Below are 22,394 nucleotides of genomic sequence, written 5' to 3' on the forward strand. Positions count from 1 at the left end.
ATTGAATGCTCAAATTGGAAAAGTACTCCTACTTTGAATACTATGCAGAAATCTAGGAGTCTCAAATTGGAAAAGTACTCCTACTTTTGTTTTTGCTACAAAGGTTATGAGAATCCGTTTTTTGCAGAACTATGGATCCACGTATCAGGAACCTCGAAGAGGAAGAACTTCTGGAAGATATAATCAAAGACGGCCCCGACGTTGAACCAGCTGAATCTCCGTCGTCATATCTAAACAAGGACGTTGGAATGGAGGTCGAGCGACACGAAGATGAAGCCGATGGGGCAGGAGATAGGTCCAATGACGGAGAAGGTGATAGCTCCACTGATGGAGAAGCCGGTGAAGAGGAGAAGTCCGGCGAGGTATACATATGAAGTTCGACAATCACTTGTAATATGTGAAAAATATTGGAGATAGCTCTATATTGTATACATATACATTCATTTGACGAATGTTTCTCCCTCTTAGGCCTCCACATCGAGCAAAACTACGAAACGAGGCCCTACTAGAGAGTTGGATGCACGGACGCATTACACATTTGAGGTGATATTTCCTACGGGCGAACCCAAGCTTCCTAAGAATGCTGCTGACACATTCAACAAGCAATGTGGAGTTCTCATTAGGGATCACGTCCCGATCAACGTTCGGGAGTGGAACAAGCGCAAAGGGGCAGCCGATAGTGACTATGTCGTCGAAAGGTACAAAGATAATCTTTGGAATGATCTCATGTCACATTTCAACCTGCCAGAATGTGAGAATGAAGACGCCGCAGACAAACTGAGGGCCAAATTCAAGCAGTGGACTCTGAAGAAGATGGCCGAACTGTTCCGTAGCTGGAAGAAGAAGCTATGGAAAAACTATCTGAAGACACAGAAAGTGCCAGTATTCGAGGGGTATCTAGGCAAGCAGGCGAACCACTGGAAGGCATTTCAAGAGTACAAGGAGTCAGAAGATGCCCAGGCATTATCAGAAAAGAACAAGATAAATGCCGACAAGAAGATATATCATCACAAGCTGGGGCCAGGGGGCTATGAGACTGCCATCCCAAAGTGGGATAAGAAAGAGCAAGATCTGATAGATAAAGGCGTCGTACCTGAACCACTCCGTGATGAGTGGAAATTGAGAGCAAGAAATTGGTTCCTTGCGCATGATGGGTCGTACGACGAAACAACAGGGACCTCATCTGCAATGACAATCTTAGGATACCCAGGGAGAATTGGAAAAGGATAGTGAAAGAAATTAAGGAGGGAAGAAGAAAGTTCACTTCAGATAGAGAGAAAGATTTGCTCACACTGGTCCTTGGCAATGACGAACATGGAGGACGAACGCGAGGCTTCGGTCCTTCTTACCCGTGGTGGCTTGGGTTTGCCAGAGACCAAGACACTTACAGAAGCCGAGAGAGAGCAATGAAGCGGCAGCAGGATCTGGAGAATGACAAGTTCAACCAGTTGCTTGCCAGGATTAACGAGCAACAGAAGCAGATTGATGAGCTTAGAGGAGTACCTCGCCAGGAAGATCCTGCAGTTGATATTACCGGCACCCCATCTAAGCGGAAAAGCAGCGTGGCTGAATCTGAGGCCCCGCCCGATTATCCTTGTCGGGCGGGGTTTAGAATTGGTTCAAGTGCGTGACTCCCGGTAACTTTCCTGAGAAGCTGACCTTTAGAGCGGCTCAGGTAAGTAGTAGTATGATATACTTCTATTAATTTTCAATACAATTATGATGCTAGATTATTATTTTTATTATATATATTCCATTCTTGTAAAGTGCGACAAGCAGCCACGGGGAACGCATCTATGCGGATATTATGTTTGCGAGACCATTCGCACGTTTACCTCTGAGTTCAAGGAGCACAGATTCGACGTAAGCAATGAACATTCACACCTCTATTTTTACCCGTCATTCTTCGTTATCATGATTGATATTCATATTCATGTCCTCTTCTTATATAGCACACGGCCATGAGGATGAAGGTCCTACCAGAGCAACGCGCGATTGCTGTTGCAGAGGAGCTTGCAGGATTTCTGAGGACGGAAGCTATAGAAGACAAAGGACGATTTATTGTAGCTAAGAGCCATTACTGATGTTCGTCTATGTAATCGAATAGACGGGCTCTAGTCCCGATAATTCAGATCTCCATATAATTGTATATATATAATCGCTTGTAAGATAAGTTAATCTTATATATATATATGCATAATTATTTCTATTTTAAATTATATGAAAACTAATTCCCGAACACAAAACGAGGCATCACGTTAATCTCGTGAAAACCTAAACCCTAAAACCCTAAAACCCAAAAATAATTTCATTCAAAAAAAAACCCAAAAGCCAACAAAATCTGAAAATCTTTAGTCCCGGACCGTGTAACGAACCGGGACTAAAGGGCCTGCCCCTGGGGCGCTACGAGGCGCCCACGTGGAGCACCTTTAGTCCCGGCGTGTAAGAGGGCCGGGACGAAAAGGTTAGGCCTTTAGTCCCGCCCCTTTAGTCCCGGTTGGTGAACCGGGACTAAAGCCCCTTACGGGCCGGGGCTATAGGCCCTGTCCCCACTAGTGGTATGGTAGTTGATGACTTTTAGCTTTCTGACATGAATCACAAATACTTTCTAAACTATGCTCACCAACAGATGGGAGGTTATTTTTGCTAAGAACTTGATGAATAATAGAGAAAAGCGGGGTGGCCTAAACAATGATGCCATCTATCTAAAGAAATTTTGGTGACACCGAACACTTGTTTACTGAGTCTCCCGAACTTGGGAATCAACGGATAGAGTCCATCCACACATCTACCTTGATAGAGTATTCTCTTTGTGACCTGGTCCTTAATTAAGAAGAAAAAGGGGTGGAATTCTAGAAAAACATTGTTCCCAAGAGCAATGCGATGGTCAGAAAGGAGACTTTTACTAGTGCTAGGTACATGAAGGACATTGTTGAGGTGAATGATTTTGTGTGGGTTTTTAATAACTAAATGACCAACATGACTAATCTCCATACCTGCACCGTCGGCGTTGTGGACATTTTCATTGCCATTGTAGATTGTACCTCTCATGCATGGTGATCTTCTCCAGTTTGCCGGTTTTGTGACCGGTGGCACCCGTATCAGCATACTAGTTTGTGTCAACTCCATAGGAGGTGTTAATAGCCGCAACTACTTTCTGCTTCCTGGATAGTTGTCCTCTGCATAGCGCCACTTGCAATCTTTTGCAACATGTTTAGTTTTTTTGCAGATTTGACAAATACCATCAAAGTTGTTGTTGTTGCGGTGTTGATAGTTGTTGTAGCCGTTGTTGTAGCTGCGTTGTAGCTGCCACCTCCACCGTGATTGCCATGGCCGTCGCCATAGCCGCCACCAGATTGGCCACCGTAGCCACCTTCGTAGCCGTCGTTCCCTTGATGGGGTGGACCTCCACCATTGTTGGGGCTACCAGCATGGCCACCATTGTTGTGACTGCTTCCATAGTCAGCATTGTGGTCGCAGTAGTTGTTGTTGTAGTTGTTCTGGCTGCGTTCAACTCCGCCTTGGCCAGATTGGCCACCGCTGCCCTGGCCTCCATTGCGAGGGCGGCCCTTGGGGAAGCCACTTCCATGGCCACGCCCCGCCTGATTTGCAGAGGACTTGAAACCTCATGCGCCCGAGCTGTGAGACAATTCAACTCGTTCATCGAAGTTTCTCACCATAGAGAAGACGTCATCGACGAAGGGTGTCTCAACACAGACATCCAGCACCGAGATGATGGGCTGGTAGTCCATGTCGAGGCTAGCAATGATGAAGGAGAGCAGCTAGCCGTCGATGATAGCTTCGCCGACAAGAGCCCACATGTGGCCGAACTAGGCACCAACGGATTGAGTTTCCTTGTGTGCATTGGTGAGGCTGGGACGAAGGTTGTTGATGCGCGAACGCGGGGTGGAGGCGAACATGCTCATGATGGCCGTCCACATCGCATGTGACTTCTCAGGAGATGCAACTTGGATTAGCACCTCTTTTGAGAGATTATTCAGCAAGTAATAAGCAAGTACTTGCTGATCTTCCCGCACCCAGATCGTGTGCTCAGGGTTGACGATGATCTGCTCTTTGCCATCGGAACTTTTGGTGGTGAGGGTTTTGAAGGGCTCCGGAAAGGTTTTTTCTAGGTTACCATACATGCCAGCAGCTTGAATCTGTGATAGCACTTGTGCACGCCATATAATGAAATTGGTTCGGATAAGCTTCTCAGAGACTTGGGTGATTAGGCTAAAGTTTTTTGTGGAGGTGGAGGATGACGCCATGGAGGAAGGTTGCTAAATGTGATGGAAGAGAGGGGTCTGTGATACCATGTAAAATATGATGAAGCGTCTCAATCCTCTAGAGGAGAGCCCGCAGGTTTATATTGATTGAGCGATTGAGAACATCGCGGTAGGATTACAAGGTTCGGTTTGGTAGAAACAAAAGAAGAGATAGAATCTCAAACTAACTTCAATCTACAACAAACTTTATCTTTATCTCGAGCTATCCTTGATGTGCAAGCCAAGACTACCAAAAGAAGGAAGGGAACGTGCGTGATCATGTCACGTTACAATAGCTACATTCAATAATATCCTGTTAAAATCTTCATTCATGTCAGTTGCAAGTTTGCTCATGTATAATAAGAGAAGGAAGGGAACAAGTCGAGTTGTTCTTTTCTTTGGAAGCTAAAAAATAAGTATAATAACCAAGCAGGAGAAATATTAAGAAAAAGTCTTTCGTTCCGCTTTGTATATAAAGCAACGGCAACAGCACCCGATACAAACGCACACCCCCACGACAAACGCACACACACATCCTAGGTAGGATACATAATAGCTGAGCGTAGCAACACCATCCCTAGTACTACAAGAGCAGCCAGCGACTCAACCTTGAATATGCCACGGCGAAAAAATAAAGCCGCATATGACAAACCGTAGGTTTTAAGGCGGTTCCTTCAGAAAAGATACGACACCGGAGGACCGTCATCGCCGGATCCGAGGATATCAGAGTTTTTCCTGGAACAACATGACGGACAACAAGAGCCGCGACGACACCTTGAAGAAAGGAACGAGCTTCGCCGCCGCCGGTCCATCCGAAAATAGAGCAGGTTTTCCCCCTTCCAACACTCAACTAAACAGGAGAAATATTGCGATAGAGTGTCTTTTTTCTCTCCTTTACTAGGCCTGATTTGGTCCAGGATGCATGGGGTCCGTCCACGCCTCACTATCGTCGAGTAGAACAACCAGTAAACCTTATTCATGGCGGGGTCCTCGTTGGCCTCCATGATGACGGTAGCCGAGGGTTCGTTCATTTTCTCAAATGGTTCCGGATGGTACTAGTGGCCGGGATGAAGCGCCTGAATAATAGCAAACATAAATACTGATACATTGACGCGCACACAAAAATTAATACAGGCTTCATATATACAACCGAACCAATATATACTTCTCTTGGACAAGCAATATGTGTATGTTTTGAATTCTTGATAATGAACACTATCGCATGCTAAGACGACATTACACTAAGCTATTTGACATACTGAATTGACTTTAAGCTAGCTAGTCCATACTTACCGCAATACGATGAAAAGGAAAGTATGACGGGCTAAAAACGTGCAAATGAAAAATGTTTATTATCATGACAATGACATGCCATGATCGTACATTTGTGTGCTTTCAGCACCAGCTCCTTAGTTAATTACAAGGGTGTATGAATGTGCATGATTGACTAGCTACATTCTACTCCCTCCGTTCCTAAATATAAGTCTTTTTATAGGTTTTACTAGAAGACTACATACGGATGTATATAGACATATTTTAAAGGATAGATTCACTCATTTTGCTCCGCATATAATTCCCTAGTGAAATCTCTAAAAATACTTATATTTAGGAACGGAGGGAGTATCTGGTAAAGGCATGGCTGTGTGCATCCCTTGATATATATGCCAGGGCTAATTCTCCTACCAACTCATTTTATTTTGGGCAACCTTCCCTGGATCAAATCAGTATTACATGGAATAATTAAGCAATGCATTATTGGATCTACTAGTGATAAATGCATGAAATTATTAGGCTTTAGCGAGGGGTTGAAATTTGCATATGTGCCTATTTAAGACAAATATGTCCAAAGATTGATTATTGTATGTACCAGAAACATAATGTATTTACAGTCTTCTTCGTTGCTTCACTTAATGTTGTACGGTTCAGTAGATAAATCTTGCTATCTACAATGGTGATTGTAACAGAAAATAAAGTTTCAGCGAACATATTCATCACTAACTTGTAAAGTGGCCATCATCAACAGGAAGTTACTATGGGACACCACTAGGCATAGGACTATATATACTTTACATGTATCAGACTAGTAATAGGCCATCCGATGCGTGCATCCAGATCGTCTGATCCTAATCAGGTCCACCCAAGATTTGTTGACTTTTAGCATTTGTTAATTGATTGCTTCCGTCATAACTACTACCTCAATCCCCTCTTATCTCTCCATTACAGTTATATTCCTCTTCGGAACAGAATATCCGAAGTCTACAGCCCACACGTGCACCGCTAGAATTATGTCCGCTTCCAACAATTGCATCACATAATTGCTTCCAACGACTAAACAAGTTGTTTCCAAAAACTCAACAATTTGCTTCGACTAGATTAAAATTTATTCAATCGATCTAAAATAATTTTGTGTCCATTATACTGGCTATCATTTACTTCATCCAACTAAACAAGAGTTTGTCTATGTTGACCATAAAATTTGCGTCCATTGCCATTAAATTTTGCTTCTCCCAGCGGCAGTTCAATTTACTTTTGTGAAACATAAAATTGTTCATTTTTTATATGACAAACAGAAATTTAATACCAAAGAGAAAAGTATTTGCTTCCATGCAACAAAAGCTTGAGACAATTGAAAAATTACATAAGAAGAACTGTTACAAGGTCCACATGTAAGTTTGCTGGGAAAGAAGGGTATTGTCTTAGGTTGCAACGGTGCAATACAGAGTGCATAGGCGAAAGCTCGCCGTACAATATGGAAGCAAGAAAAGGGACACTGCAGCCAGCTAGTAATGCAACATGGCAATATCCTAGTTGCAGAAGCTCAAACTCATACACTACGTCGGCAAGCACATTGCTGGGGAGGGCTTCACTCATTATCACCACCCATGTCTACACCACCTCCTCCGTTGCCTTCAGGTTGACGCCGTCGCCATTCTGTGGGGAGGTCGCTGCATGGCTTTCCTCCACTCCCTTCGGATTGACACTGCCGCCAAGGTCGGTGCAAGGCTTTTGAGAAACCAATGGTGCATGGTTGACAACATGTGGCACAAAACACAAAAATGAAATAAGCATGGCTTGTATGAAGCAATAATTTGATCTATTAGAGCATACATGATAGGTAGTTGAAGCATGGAAAATTGAAAAAGGATTATAAAACAGGCTATAGAAACATATGTGATACAAAAAGTAGACACCATAACTTACATGGAGCAGCGATATGATTGATCAAAACATACATGACAGGCAATGGAAGCATATAAAATTGAGACGAAGAGAAAATTCAATAATATAGGAAACATATGAGACACAAAAGTAGGAACCATGACATTACAGGAAGCAACGAGTTGATTTGTCACAACATACACGGGGTTGTGTTTTGATCACAATGGTGCTGAAAAATAGAACAATAGAAACACCAAAAAAGGGGACTATGGAAGCAAACTAATTATACCAAAGAAACATACAAAACATAATATGTGGCATGTCATCCATGTTGGGCAAAGGCTGGGGCCCACGGACTTAGGGTTGTTCTTACCACATCCTAGGACATCCATTGATCGGACCAATGAACCTGTAAAACTCACCTCCTACGAGGACCATTCTATCTTTTCTATGAAACACAAAGGTCCTTTGTGTTTTCTCGAAAAATAGGTGGCATGCCATATTCAATCATATTACATTAGTGGTAACATTGAGACAACCTTTTAAAATGGAAGGAGCGGGAAGTATGGAAGCATTTTAACTAAAACAAAGGACCATAAGAAGAATAATTTGGAAGGCTAGTCAATATGAAGCATACATAGAATGATGTGAAGCATGCGCAACATATATGTGATGAACTAGGAAGCATGAGAGCAATGTTCAAACTATAATGCATTAGAAAATATAACAAGGGCACAAATGTAGTCACACAGTTGTACTTATGTTACTTAGCGTTGACTGATGGGAACAGTAGAAATATGACAAACTATATATAGACCAAAGAAACATATGTAGTAACATATGGGAGCATGACATACTTCAGTGGTGAAAGTAATGGCAAGATCAAAATATTAAAATAGAAGTAGGCAGAATGGAAATAATCTATGTGAAACTGAGGAAGCATATGAAGTACAATTTTGAAGCCTAGTAGGTAGTGAGCATGACATGTGGTATGTCAATATGGATCATCTAAACTGGAAGTATAAATATTGAAAATAAAAAAGAACTAAGATTTACACCATCTTGGGGATGAATGTTTGTGTGACCTACATTCTAAATTCACAAACTTCGGTTGAACTATGGAATAAATCATTTAGACGGAAGAAGTATATGTACTATAATTTGGAAGCACCCAAAGTAGGAAGTGTGAGAAGAGTGCTATGTCAACATAACTCATCTTAATTGGAAACGTAAATTAATGTTCTAAATTATCTAAAAATGCTATCAACATGATGGTGCATGGATGGTTGGCCTACGTGCCAAATACACTAAAAAGGGACTATGTAAGAAAACTTATTGATCAAAGAAACATATATATTACAGTGTGGAAAATATGTTAGTGGGAAGCATAGGTAACAGTACTATCTCAACACACATCATCATATACGAAGCATAAGAATTTGAAAATAAAAAAGGAAACATATTGTTTCTAAATGACCATAGCAAAAATGAGTACACTGTGGAAGTACAAAAATATTGTAGAAGGACAGAAGTAAACGTTGTGGGCATGGAAACATTTTTCTAAACGACCGCAACAAAATGAAAACATTGTAGAAGAACAAAGTTATGCAGATGGCTAATGTTGCAAAGGGTGCATTATTAGTGTTTGGTGGATGCATGAAATTTCGAAAATGTACGAAAAACAATTTGCCACAACTCTGGATGCTTATTTTTGGAAGCTATTTATACAGGAAGCAATGAGAGAGTGTTTTCTCAACATATCTCACCATCACTAGAAGCACTCTATATTGAAACTAAGAAGAACCATGCATGACCTCCTACATATGTACTGTATGAGTTATCAAATTATTAAAAAAAATCTCTACTTAACAAGGATTATGATAAAGGACCTAACCCCTCACCAGAACAAGACTCGTATGGTGGATGAAATACAAATAAAATCACTCTTCTGCATAAATTACTAATGAAATCATAAAATCTTGGGTGGTAGATGCAGTACAGTACCTTCGATTTCAAGATGGGGTGGGTGTGGGGGTGCACTTGGGGTGTGTGGGGGTCGTGACCTACTGCAAGTTCTCCGGCCGGGTGGCATTCTCACTCCACCAGCCGATTCAGACGTTGGAGCATCCGCACATGTGATTTCACCTGCTGAAGCATGAACCGCAGACGAGGGAGGGGGAATCGATCTCTAATGCCAGCATCACGCACTACGATGTCGCCCGAGGGTGGCATCGAGGAGGAACATGGAGGGTTGCTGGCTGGTCAGCCGGTGCCCGGTGGGGTGACCCTGGTGCTCGAGACGATGAGAAGGGGGCAGTTCGAGGTGGGGGTGGCGACGCATGCGAGGCCGGGGAGGAGCTCGGGCCGGTGCATCTCTCGATTGGAAATAAGAGGATCAGGGAGAGGATTCCAGGAGGGGATTGCAGGTGGTTAGCACTTGCCGATGTTTTTTTTTGAAAGCACGATGTGTGAGATGTTAGATTTCAAGTTGAATCGATCGCGTTCGACTGGTCTGATAGTAAGCGTTTCCCTTTACTGACAAGCCTCTATTATGGTAGGTCATTCGTGTTATTTTACTCTGACCTATCCCCAATCGAACACGTATGTAACTCTAATTCTCTATCCCTCCTGCCACCACCTTCTCATCTTTCTTCATCCACACTCCCACCTACCGCCAACACTAGTAGAAAAAGGGGTTATAGCCCCGTTTCGGTTCGGCCTTTAGCCCCGGTTCACGAACAGGGGCTAGCAAGGCGGGAATAGGGACTAATGCTAGACCGGTTCGGCTTCGAACCGGGGCTAATATTCCTTCACGTGGCGGAGCTGGGGGCGAGGGGGGAACGGGTATTAGTCTCGGTTCTTATTACGAACAGGGTCTATTGCTTCGCTTCCTTTTTTGGAGCACTTTTTAGGGTTTAGGGTTTTGCACTAAATTGGATGGGGCTATTTTGCTGCCCCCTATTTTCTCATTTATTTGTTTTGGGAACTTTTTAATTCTTGTTTTGCACTAAATTGGATGGTACACAGCAATAAAGGAACAACTATATTGCACATCATCGTTATATTACACCATCTCATCCGTCGTGCTTTGTCGAACATATTACAAAATGTAGACACGAGTTACACATGCACATATGCATCTCTTTTACACTTTAAGATTTCATCTAAATTGCATCGACGGGCAATAATATTCTCCCTTCACATCTAGGACCTCTGCATCTAAGAATCCGGCAATCTCCTCTTGAATTGCTCATACACGTTCCTGTGGTAGAAAACCATCCCGCAACTGTTCGATCTAATTTAAAGAAGGGGTCGATATATATCAATGAAATCAAACACAATTGACGGTAATAAAATAAAGTTATGAGTATTGTTTATCGTACTTCAATTTTTTTATGTCCCGGTTTTTGCCCGTATCATGGGTCGTTTGGCGAATGAATTCGCAAACATAGTATCCACATAAATTGTTCCCCTGCTCCTGCCTCAAGCACTTTACGAGAACAGAGTTCAATCAAAAACATAATCAATAATGATAATCGTAATCAAACTAGAATAAAGAGATGCGCAGATCTAGCTAGTAGTTACTTACATCCATTTGTCTAATTGTAAGCTCTGGCTTCCAAACACCCCGACACTTGGCGGTGAACGGTTTCCAAGCCCTGCCAAGAAAACGAAATGAATAACGGAGTTCTTTATTAATTGCTTGCTATTAGGAAATGAACGAAAAGTTGTCGATATAGTGCGATAATGATTGGAATTCCCTTTGGAGACATTCCTGCATGTTCGCCCATTCAGCGAGGGATGTTCGTTTCGGGTCCATGGCTATTACTAGTAAGCAAAAATAGAATGTGTGTAAGCGAAAATAGAATGTGTGTAGTAACACTCACTTGAAGTTGTAAGGACATAGTATTTCCCTCTTGGTAGCGGAAAACCTTAACCGTTATATCAAGTTATTGTCTATCTCACGGGGATTCATTGTGAGAATTTGGTGATGAATGGAATATGGGTCAATGAACCCAATGTCATAGGTTCGTCCTCTTTTGCATTCGATAATCTTTATTCTGCAAAATTAATATAGTGATGAATAAGATTATACATGCAAGAACGAGCTGAGTAAGACTTAATGATATAAATTAATAATACTTACAAACAATAGGCACTGATGATAGATTTCTCGAGGGCGTCTTGTTTGTATAACTGAAATAATTCATCGAATTCACTCATTAGCACGCATTCTTCATGCCCGTAATGTTCGTCTTTATATGCACAATAGATCCAGTTTTCCTATACAGCACATGCTCGCATGTATCAGTCACGCAATCTTCACATTTTTGTTGGTGCATCGTTGCCTAACTCAGGTTTGACGAGAGGACCCCCGTACCGATACACGTATGTCATGTCAGCGACCTCCATATGGTTTAAGTACTCGTCAATAGACATGCCATGAGCCTTGGTTGCATCTCCGTATAGTGCAACAAACTCCGTATCGAAACCAGTTGTTTCATCATTCCTCTGATCAACCGCGGCTTCGCTCGAGCACACCTTTGTATCAGAATACACTTTGAGCGAGGGGGCACGATTGGTTTTTCTGTTGTCCGAGCTGGGCAACTGACTTCCAGCTGGACGTACTACTCTTCGACCGTTGCTTTTTTGCTTGAGCCGACTTGAGAATAGAGCGTTCATAGTCTGCTGGCAACGGTGGCGGGGGATTTGCAAGGGTATTCAGCATTTTCACGCACGCGACGTGATCTTCTAGGGTGACTGGGAACTCTGGCTCTTTCGGCTTCTTCTTGTTAGCCTTGTCAGCCATACACTGTTGATGTTGGGCGTCTACCCTTTTAATATTGTCCTCTCCAGTATAGTCCCAAGGTCTCTTCTCCATATCCTTATGAGGTACTTTTGGGAGGAGCGATAACTTACGTTTCGGTGATCGGAACCGCTTTCTGCCACCACTATTAGCGGTGGTACGTTTCCTCTTTTTGCTCTGATCCTCAGTGGACGTAGACGGCTGACGGGGCGGTGGAGACTGCTGATACAGCGGTGGAGATGACTGAGCTGGAGACTGGTGAGGCGGCGAAGACGTCGGTTGTGCTGGAGACTGGTGAGGCGGCGAAGACGACGGTTGCGCTGGAGACTGGTGAGGTGGAGGCGAAGAAGGATTGCTGCTCTGAGGAGTCGGTGACCTTCATGGCCAATTTGAAAGCAAGATGTGCTCCTTTGGCCATACAACAGTTTGTTTCTTGACTTCTCCAAGTTTAGTCAAATCCCTATCTTCACCTACAGGGTAGTCCAGCTTCAACTAGCTCCACATATTCTTTCATCACTTCATCCACCGCGACGGCAGCGTAACCTTTTGGAACTGGAGAGCAATGCCAAGTTGGATTATTTCCAATTGGTATGGCCACGCCGACCGTCACCGTCAACCTTAAGTTAGCAAGTTTCATCTTTAGCTCACAAGGTGTGCTCTCTGTGATATCATCCACTGGGTAGCGACGAGGAGGAGCCGTCGTCAGTGCATCATAATCGCCATCATCCTGGAGCTGCGTGGAAGCGACACTGCTTCTCCGATTCGATTCAGCTTCTACCATGAGCCGCTGAGATTGGCCGCTACCTTGTTGTCTATCGATTTGATCCTACTGCAGCCGCTTTACTGCTTCTTCTATATTACGCAGTCGGTCTGCAGAAGCCGCTTTCTCAGCTGCCTCCTTTTCCTTTCTCTGATGGGTTATATCGGGAAATCTCTTCCTTTCCTCGTAAAACGCAAGCATCCACGACGGAGAGCCTGGTAAGACTCGTGCTCGCCCTTTGTGTTCATCATTCCCAAGGGCGTGTGAGAGCTCGTCATTGCCTCTATCAGGAACGAACCGTCCCTCTTCAACATCCTTTACTACACGTCTAATGTTCTCGATCGGTAGGGGATTATCTTTGTGTCTTTGCTGCAGACTTTTTCAAGGCGTCCTCCGATTTCTTGTATGCCACAAATTCGGCCGAGTAGTCTTTTATCTTCTCATAGCTGTTATCGAAATCTGGAGTCTTATCACGCAAGATAAATTCCTGGTGCAATCTTTTCATCCAGCCCCTGAATAGATCGGCCATCTTCTTAAGAGCCCACTCCTTGACTTTTTTCTCTAGGCCTCTTTTCACCTCTTCATTTCCTCCTCATTTGGCTCCTCCTCATCTGGATCCACCTCTGGCGTCCGCAGGGTGAAATGAATCATGAGCTTTCTCCAAAGGTTTTCTTTGGCTACTGTGCCGACATATGAGACTCCTTCCTCCCTTGGCTTAATCCATTCTCGAATGGTGATAGAGACGTGGTCCCTAACAACAACTCTGCATGCCTTCACAAACTTCTTCTTTACATCTGGGGGAGCAATTGGTTGCCTGACATTTGAGACGCTTTCGATCATATACCTCTCACCGTCATCCATCTTCTTGGTTGAGCCTCATTTCGTCTGTACTGAAGTTTTGCTTGATCCGTAGGGCTAAAAGAAAGAGCGTTAATATATGTATATAGACAGCAGAGGATTAATTTATTAATATATGTGCACCTCGACCGAGCCGCTGGCTTCTCCCTTGTCGGCTTCTTCCTCATTGGAGCCGCCGAGTCCTCCCTAGCCCGAGGCGTGGGCGTCTACCTTACTGGAGCTTCTACCTCCTGTGTTGAGAGACTCATCTCCCTCGCCGGGCTCGTTCAGAAACTGATTGGTGACATCGGCAACAATAAAATCATACCCGCGGATGACACCATGCATCACATCTTCCTGATATTCGTCTCTGCCGTGTATTGGATCCATAGTATCTGCGAATTAATTAAACATAAAAAACTAAATTAACTAACAACTAAAACTCCTTCTTACATATACATCGAATAATCCACTTAATTAATGCATCATCGAATAATCCACTTAATATTATTGATTACATAATCTGGAATACATCAATAATACATCTTTCAAATGCAATAATACATCTCTCGAATCTATATTTATACTAATTAGACACTCTCAAGAAATTACCACGTTAATTAGAAAAATAAGGGCCGTTAATCTTTGTGGGACCGAGTTATTACGGTTTAGATCAACCGACATAATATTTTATATTTAATCCAAAATACAAGCCATTCTCTGGTGGAACCGTATTACTAGGTCAAGATTAACTCATATAACCTTCCATTTAAAAGGCACACGTACCTTTCAAATTTGTGCCAGAAGAGATCTGATCCCAACTACCATCTAATCCCATCTATACTACTCCATCGACCCCTTATGTATATGGTGTCTACTCTTTCTCTCTCCTCCCGATGGAAAGGACTCCTTCCTCAAAAAATATTTACGCAGCATGTAGCTTCATATGCCTTCTCCTAATCCTATGGTATCTATTCTTTCTATCTCCTCCCGATGGAAAGGACTCCTTCCGCAAAAAATATTTACACAACATGTATCTTCATATGCCTTCTTCCAATCCTCTAATCTTCCAGTGTCGATCCGTAGATTCAATGTATCTACAACATGAACGGAGCCCTCCCCCACCCCTTCTCATGTCCCCTCCCCCAGAACCTCGGTATGGCTAGCTACGCTCAAAATACCAGGGATATAGTGCCACACAGCCATGATCGACCAATCGTGGCTGTAGCTGCGTCGCCTATGTCGACATGCGAGGTCAAGATTAGTCGTTCTACTTATTCGCCTTAAGCTTCAAAGTTTCACACCAACGCTTCTGATTAAAAAATGACAACTATTAAATCCACGTCTACATAATTAATATCGTCGCCTTCCATGTTCTGACCAGACTTTAATCTAATGTGATGGTTAATGCAGGGTAGGATAAGGTGGTACTGATGGTGTTCTAAAGAACATGGTGGTGCTGCTGTCGTATGTGGTGCATTGACAATTTGAGAACGTACTATGTTACGTGTAATAAGTCGCGGCGACGCGCTGCACATGTCCGGTGCGTGTATGGGTGCGCAACAGACGTGTGTGTGGTGCGTCGGGACCGCGGGGGCGTATGTGTGTGTCCACGCGTTCGAGCACGTGGGCCGTTGCGTGTAGGCAAGATACGCGGAGGAGTGACTGCGTCGGGGCGCTGGACTCGGCCTGCGGCGACTGCGTGTGTGCGCGTCGTGTGCGCGGGCCTGGAGCGCGGGATGCAGGGAGAGCTGCTTGTGCCATGCGTGCATTGGAATCGGTCTGGAGCTTGCCGCGTACGTAGAGCGGGCGAGATGCATGCAGTAGCTGGCCGTTGGAGTCCGTTGGAGTCCCGCCGCAGCGCGCGCATGCGAGAGTGTCGTGGGTGCAGGCGAGACGTGCGGATCAGGGGAGCGGCCAGATCGCCGGGTGAGCGCGTGTGCGCATGTATAGCTGGGCTATATAACTGGTTCTGTAGCTAGTGTGTTGAGTGGTGCGAGCGCTCAAGAAATACAAGCGGCCGTTCGTCGGCCGGAGGCGTACGTGCGCCAGGCAAAACACTTCTTGCGTCCATCCCGTTCTTCTTCTTCTACCTTTGTCCAGCTGAGAGATAGAGAGAGCTCAGGTGAGGAGAGCTAGGGCTAGACCCCAACATTTGGTATCGGAGCCTCGTGCGACCGGGGACCTCGACGACCATGGCGCTCGTCCCGTAATCCGGCGGGTCGGGGACGACGATGTCGACGTCGGTTCCTATGCTGACGGGGGAGAACTACACCACCTGGGCCATCAAGGTGGAGGCTGATCTCGACGCTGCCGGGCTCTGGGAGGCGGTGGCTCCGGCGGAGGACTCGGCGGCGGCGGTGATCGCGAAGAAGGACAAACCCGCGCGCCTATCTGCTGCGAGCGCTCGCCGATGATTTGCAGCTGCAGGTCGCGTCGAAGAAGACGGCGGCGGAGATTTGGGCGAGCTTGCGGGCTAGGTTCGTGGGCGCGGACCGTGTGCGTGCGGCAAGGCTCGGCACGCTTCGGGGGGAGTTCGAGCTCCTGCGCATGGCGGAGTCCGAAACCCTGGACGCGTTCGCCGGCAGGCTTGGAGGCATGGCGGCGCGGTACGCGGCATTGGGCTCAACCCTGGAGGACTCCGCGCTCGTCAAGAAGCTGCTCGACTCGGTGCCGGACCGCCTGTACGCGGTGGTGGCAGGGATCGAGCAGTTTTGCGACGTGTCGGAGATGCTCTTCGAGGACGCGCTGGGTCGTCTCAAGGCATTCGACGAGAGGCTGCGGAGGCGTGGGCAAGACGGCGGCGATCGCGGCGGCGACCAGCTGTTGCTGACCACGGCACAGTGGCGTGCGCGCGAGCGGCGTCGGGGCGGTGCGCATGGAGATGACGACGGCGACGGGGCGCGCAGCGAGGCGTCGGGCTTCGGCGGGAAACGGCGCGGCCGCTGCTACAAGTGCGGTGAACGCGGGCACTTCAAACGCGAGTGCCTGCAGTGGAAGAAGGCGCCGGTGGCGGAGCATGCACTGCTGGTCGACGGCGACGTCGAGAATGCCGGCCTGCTCTGAGCCGCGTCTTAGGGCGAGAATGTTACGTGTAATAAGTCGCGGCGACGCGCTGCACATGTCCGGTGCGTGTATGGGTGCGCAACAGACGTGTGTGTGGTGCGTCGGGACCGCGGGGGCGTATGTGTGTGTCCACGCGTTCGAGCGCGTGGGCCGTTGCGTGTAGGCAAGATACACGGAGGAGTGACTGCGTCGGGGCGCTGGACTCGGCCTGCGGCGACTGCGTGCGTGTGCGTCGTGTGCGCGGGCGTGAGCGCGGGATGCAGGGAGAGCTGCTTGTGCCATGCGTGCATTGGAATTGGTCTGGAGCTTGCCGCGTACGTAGAGCGGGCGAGATGCATGCAGTAGCTGGCCGTTGGAGTCCGTTGGAGTCCCGCCGCAGCGCGCGAATGCGAGAGTGTCGTGGGCGCAGGCGAGACGTGCGGATCAGCGCGAGTCTCCTAAAAAAACTGCATGCACGGGAGCGGCCAGATCGCCGGGTGAGCGCGTGTGCGCATGTATAGCTGGGCTATATAACTGGTTCTGTAGCCAGTGTGTTGAGTGGTGCGAGCGCTCAAGAAATACAAGCGGCCGTTCGTCGGCCGGAGGCGTACGCGCGCCAGGCAAAACACTTGTTGCGTCCATCCCGTTCTTCTTCTTCTACCTTTGTCCAGCTGAGAGAGAGAGCTCAGGTGAGGAGAGCTAGGGCTAGACCCCAACATACTAGAGGACTGGTGGCACAACTATTTACCTCTTCTGAAGTCACCGATTTCATCTTCTCTGTTGTCCATCTTCATGGCCAAGTAATCTATCCGTAAATTTCTTGAATATACTGCTTGATTTTTCTCTAACACTAAAGACCATAACTCCTTTTTTTTCATAAGAACATCATGAGCAAATCACATACATTGATTTCAAGTACGCTAGATCATATAGGGAGCTCAACAGGTTTGATTTTTCTTTCTCAATGGGATATGTTTAAATGGTGAATTGGTTTGTTTTATTGCAGGTAGACAATTCCCAAGTGGTGCTTTGGACAGCATATTGCCGTTGTAGAAGAAGTGAACAACTAGGACATCTCACCGTTCCATGTTTGAGGCGACCGCATCCTCTTCAGTGATGCCAAGGTGGCCGGATCATGCTTACTATGCCGCTGGTGCAGCTACCCGGTTGGGTCCAGATTGAAGGAGGGAAGTAGTAGTATATATACTCCCTCCGTTCCTAAATATAAATCTGTGAATAGGTTTCACTAAAGGACTACATACAAATGTATATAGACATACTTTAGAATGTACATTCATTCATTTTACTTCGTATGTAGTCACTTAGTGAAATCTCTAAAAAGACTTATATTTAGGAACGGAGGGAGTACATGATACAGGAAATTTACAAAGGACGGACGGACGGACGAATGAGGGCAGGCAAAGTGGAGATGCATACGCCAGTACGTATTGTGGATGTTGCATCTTATAATTAATTCCATGAAACCAACATGTTGCTTCAGGCTTAATACCTTTGACGGCTGGGGCGGAATCATGACTTTGTTGCGGTTAAGCTGTACGTTTATTTTTCTCAAAGGAACCAATGCCCCCCCCTAATATTCTTCTGACAATGACACCCATAATATTCTTCGGACCAAACATTTTGATTCTATATATGAGAAGAAATAATCAATTTCTATACTCCGTTTACTTTCTGTTAGGTGGATTTCTGTAAGTATTCTGACTATTTTTTGTTTCCTCTTTCATAATATACACAGTTTAGTTGTCGTTAGATGCTCTATGATTCTTGGAACAGGTAGGTAGAAATTACTATAGTCTGTTGAAAAAGGTGAGTAATGCAAAATTCAGATGTATACTATGTTTTGTTTAGAGAAAACCTTTAACACATTTTTTGGGTCATATCCTATATATGGTTTTCATAGAAAAATCCCAAAAACATGCAGATATATTGGGGGAAGTGAAAATTATAGGTTCGTCCAATTATTTTGTTTTGTAAGTAGAAATAATATTAAATATGAAATAGCATTCCACATATTTAGAAATTGCTTTGACCTAGGGACACAAGCGTACATGAATCAATATAACAACAATACTGGCTAATTGATCTTTTTGGGTTGGTGAAATTAGCTGTTGGTGCTTTTGTGCAACTTAATCATGGTCACATTCTATATAAAAATAAATAGTGTAGTACATCTAAATAGATGGTATATAGTGGACAAAGGCTCGACTTCATCATGTTGGTACTAAAAAAAATGAAATGATAGTTTGTACATCTTAATTCTAGCCCCATGTTAAGTTGATGGCTTCTTTTGCGAGGGTACCATGTTTATTTTCAATACATTTTTCTAAAGTGGTGCATACACTAGCAAGTAAAGATGGTGCGTTACAAAGGAGCGATTGCCAAATCACAAGTCTAATATGTCTTGGGAGTTGCATCATTGTTCCTTACCGGTGAGACTATTTACTCGGAAAAAGGGAACAATGGTCATTTCTGAATATAGGAATTTCTTTTTAATAATCAAAGGGAATTTTGACTTGGAGAAATTGTTTACAAAACTACTTTACAGTGTCACACATGGAGAAGACGATGATTGGTAAATTTCTTCCAAATATTTATGAATTCATGTATAGTTTTCATTACGTAGTCTTATGTGAATTCACACTTCGAAGGAAGTTTTGGTTTCTACACATGTAAGCAGAAGCAATTTACACACTACTAGGAAAAATATAGATGCAATGAAGTATGCAAATAAAAATGACTTTAAATTAAAACATGCACAATGATGCACTTGAAACATAAATACAATAAACTTTTATATTGAACTCAAACCGATGAAAATCATGTTGATTTTATTATTCTGAATACTAAAATATAGAGTTGTAGCAAAAGCACTATGGAAAAAACGGAAATTTTTTGAAGAATGCAACAATCAAATAATAACAATGAACTCAGATCATAGCAATTCATCAATATTTTGTAGACTAGCCCGTGCAAATGCACGGGTTGGCGACTAGTAATATATAACTCATCAACCAACAAAGAGTTGTCGCTGTACTGAGTCGCGGGCGGTGGACACCCAAAGAGTAGGGACCATGACGAGATCATAGCTCGGGTGAGATCCGAGAAGAATCTGCCAGGTATTGGAGGACCTGGCATCCAATGCCTCCATGTAGCGACGGACGTGCTCGTCCTCCTCCCTGACACGGCGACGTACCTCCTCCTCGGGGGCCGGCACCCTCGGCACCGAAAGTGGCCCCCGCCACCGCCACCAAAGAAGCTCCGGGTCGACGACGGGAGCCCGGTTCCTCACCAAGCTGCACGCCCCGGAAGGTAACTCCTCCCAGTGCCAGCCCGGTGATACGTCCCAAACGTATCTATTATTTCTGCTTGCTCCACGATCTTTTGGGTGACATTGTTACATGTTTTGCTACAATTTTATATCTTTGTACACATATTTGGACTAACCTACTAACTCAGTGCACCCAGTGCGAGTTTCTGTCTGTTGATGTCTTTTTTGCATGGGCTTTTACCCAATTTTCCGAAGCCCAAAAAAATCCAAAAAAATATATTAAAAAATCAGCGAAACAGAAGCTTCGGGATCACCGAAGGAGGGCCAGAGGGGGGCCAAGGGCCTCCCAGGCGGCCTGCTGGCGCGGCCTGGCCCTAGGCCATGACAGGACGTCGCCTGGGTGGGGCCCACCTCCTCTAATGCCTTCCTTTGGCCTATATTTAGTGTTCCGTGAGGAAACCCTCGCAAACTATCTGGAATCGCGAATTTCTTCACTGTTCCGCTGTCGCTGTGCTTCCGAGATCGAGAGTATCGGGAGACCTCTTCCGGCACCCTGACGGAGGGAGGATTGACCTCCGGGAGCTTCTCCAACAACTGGACGCTTCCCAGATTTGTCGTGTGTAGTTTTCCTTGGACCATGAGTCCATGACCAGTAGCTATGTGATGTATTCTCTCCAATATTGTGCTTCAACTGTTAGTCCTTGTGAGCTTCCCTACATGATCAAGGCATATATGTAATTCTCTCGCTATTTCTATGCTCGGTTTGTTGGGATCCGATGGATTATGAGATTATGCTCAGATTGTTATGAGTTATATATTTTATTATACTTTTATATTATGTTCCTTAGTGATTCATGCATGTTCTCCATTGCTTTTTATTGCTTTGGCCAAGTAGTAGATCGTAACTCTAAGAGGGAGCATTATGCATGATTGTGGGTTTGGGCCCCTCGATGTCTAGCTTGAGTGACAGAAAGATGAGACTAGGGGATGTACTTCTTGCCACCAGGGAGAAAACAAAGGTGCTTCTATCCAAGGTTGCAAGGATTGTTTACCTTACGCATAGTTCGTTAATGCAGTTGTCCGTTGCTTTGAGTTTACACTTTGGGTGGGGCTCGCAACTTAATACCAGAGAGATGTTCTAGATAGATATCTCAAGGTGGATGATTAGTAAGTAGATGCTGATGAATAAATGGTCTACTTGTCTTGGCATATTGCCCATTACTATTAAACCTCTAACTATCAAGGAGCATAATTAGCATTGCGGTGCGATCATAATTCTGTCAATTGCCCAACTGTGATTTGTTTACCCTAGCATAGTTGTTTATCATTTTTTGGGAGAGAAACTTCACTAGTGAACGTCATGTGACTCCGGTCCATATCACCATCATTGTTTACACCTCCACTATTTACCTCTTTCTCTACTAATCCGTTGCAATCACTATTACCTTCCCGCTTGTGTTTTGATCTTTGCAAACTACAATGCCGGAGAGATTGACAACCTTTCTATACTCGTTGGGAGCAAAGTTATTTGTTGTGTGTGTAGGTCCACGTCTTCTGCTAGCGCCAGGGTGGAAGAGACCTACTTGTTGAGCCTAGGAGCCCTCTTGGTTCGATAAACCTTACAATTTTCGTGTGAGGGAAATTTGTTGCTGACTACATCTCCACCTTCCACTTGAGGTCCAACAAGGGGCGAGAAGCATATACATCACCTCATCATCACCTGGCGGAGCCCAGTCCCACACAGGCTGGCGCCTATCAAGCATGTGGTCGCCACCGAGTCGAAGACGAGGATGCGGGCCGGGCATCGTATGTCCTACTATTTAAATTCCTACTATTTAATAAAGTTATCTAAACTTGTACTCCCTCCGTTCCAAAATATAAGACCTTTTAAATATTTCATCAGAAAACTACATACGGAGCAAAATGAGTGAATCTATACTCTAAAATATGTCTAACAGATTCTCTTAACCTTTAAGGGATTTAACAAAATGGATGTGCAGAAAATGATCCATATTTTTCCTGATCTCATCTACCCTTCTATATGTCAAATTGTATATTGTCAAAGGATTCAAGAAAACCATGACTTCATCATTACCTAGTAGTAATAGGCGCATGATGCTATGAAGCTTTACAAAGTTGTTTTGTAACGGAATCCCGAATAGGATAATTAGCTTTTCGGTATGCAGTTCAAACAGAGCCATCCGAATATCTCTATTTGGAAGGATTTTGTTG

At 44.7% G+C, this 22,394-nt stretch overlaps 1 protein-coding gene across 1 annotated transcript; it reads left to right on the forward strand.

Moving 5' to 3' along the window:
• Positions 1 to 15,826: 15,826 nt before the first annotated feature.
• On the forward strand, positions 15,827 to 17,633 carry LOC123407274. Its single transcript, XM_045100380.1, has one exon. The coding sequence runs from the start codon at positions 16,379 to 16,381 to the stop codon at positions 16,892 to 16,894; it is 516 nt and encodes a 171-aa protein (XP_044956315.1). The 5' UTR covers positions 15,827 to 16,378; the 3' UTR covers positions 16,895 to 17,633.
• The last annotated feature ends 4,761 nt before the right edge of the window (positions 17,634 to 22,394 follow it).

The sequence above is a fragment of the Hordeum vulgare genome, chromosome 1H (assembly GCF_904849725.1).
Source record: "Hordeum vulgare subsp. vulgare chromosome 1H, MorexV3_pseudomolecules_assembly, whole genome shotgun sequence".
Classification (NCBI taxonomy): Eukaryota; Viridiplantae; Streptophyta; class Magnoliopsida; order Poales; family Poaceae; genus Hordeum; species Hordeum vulgare.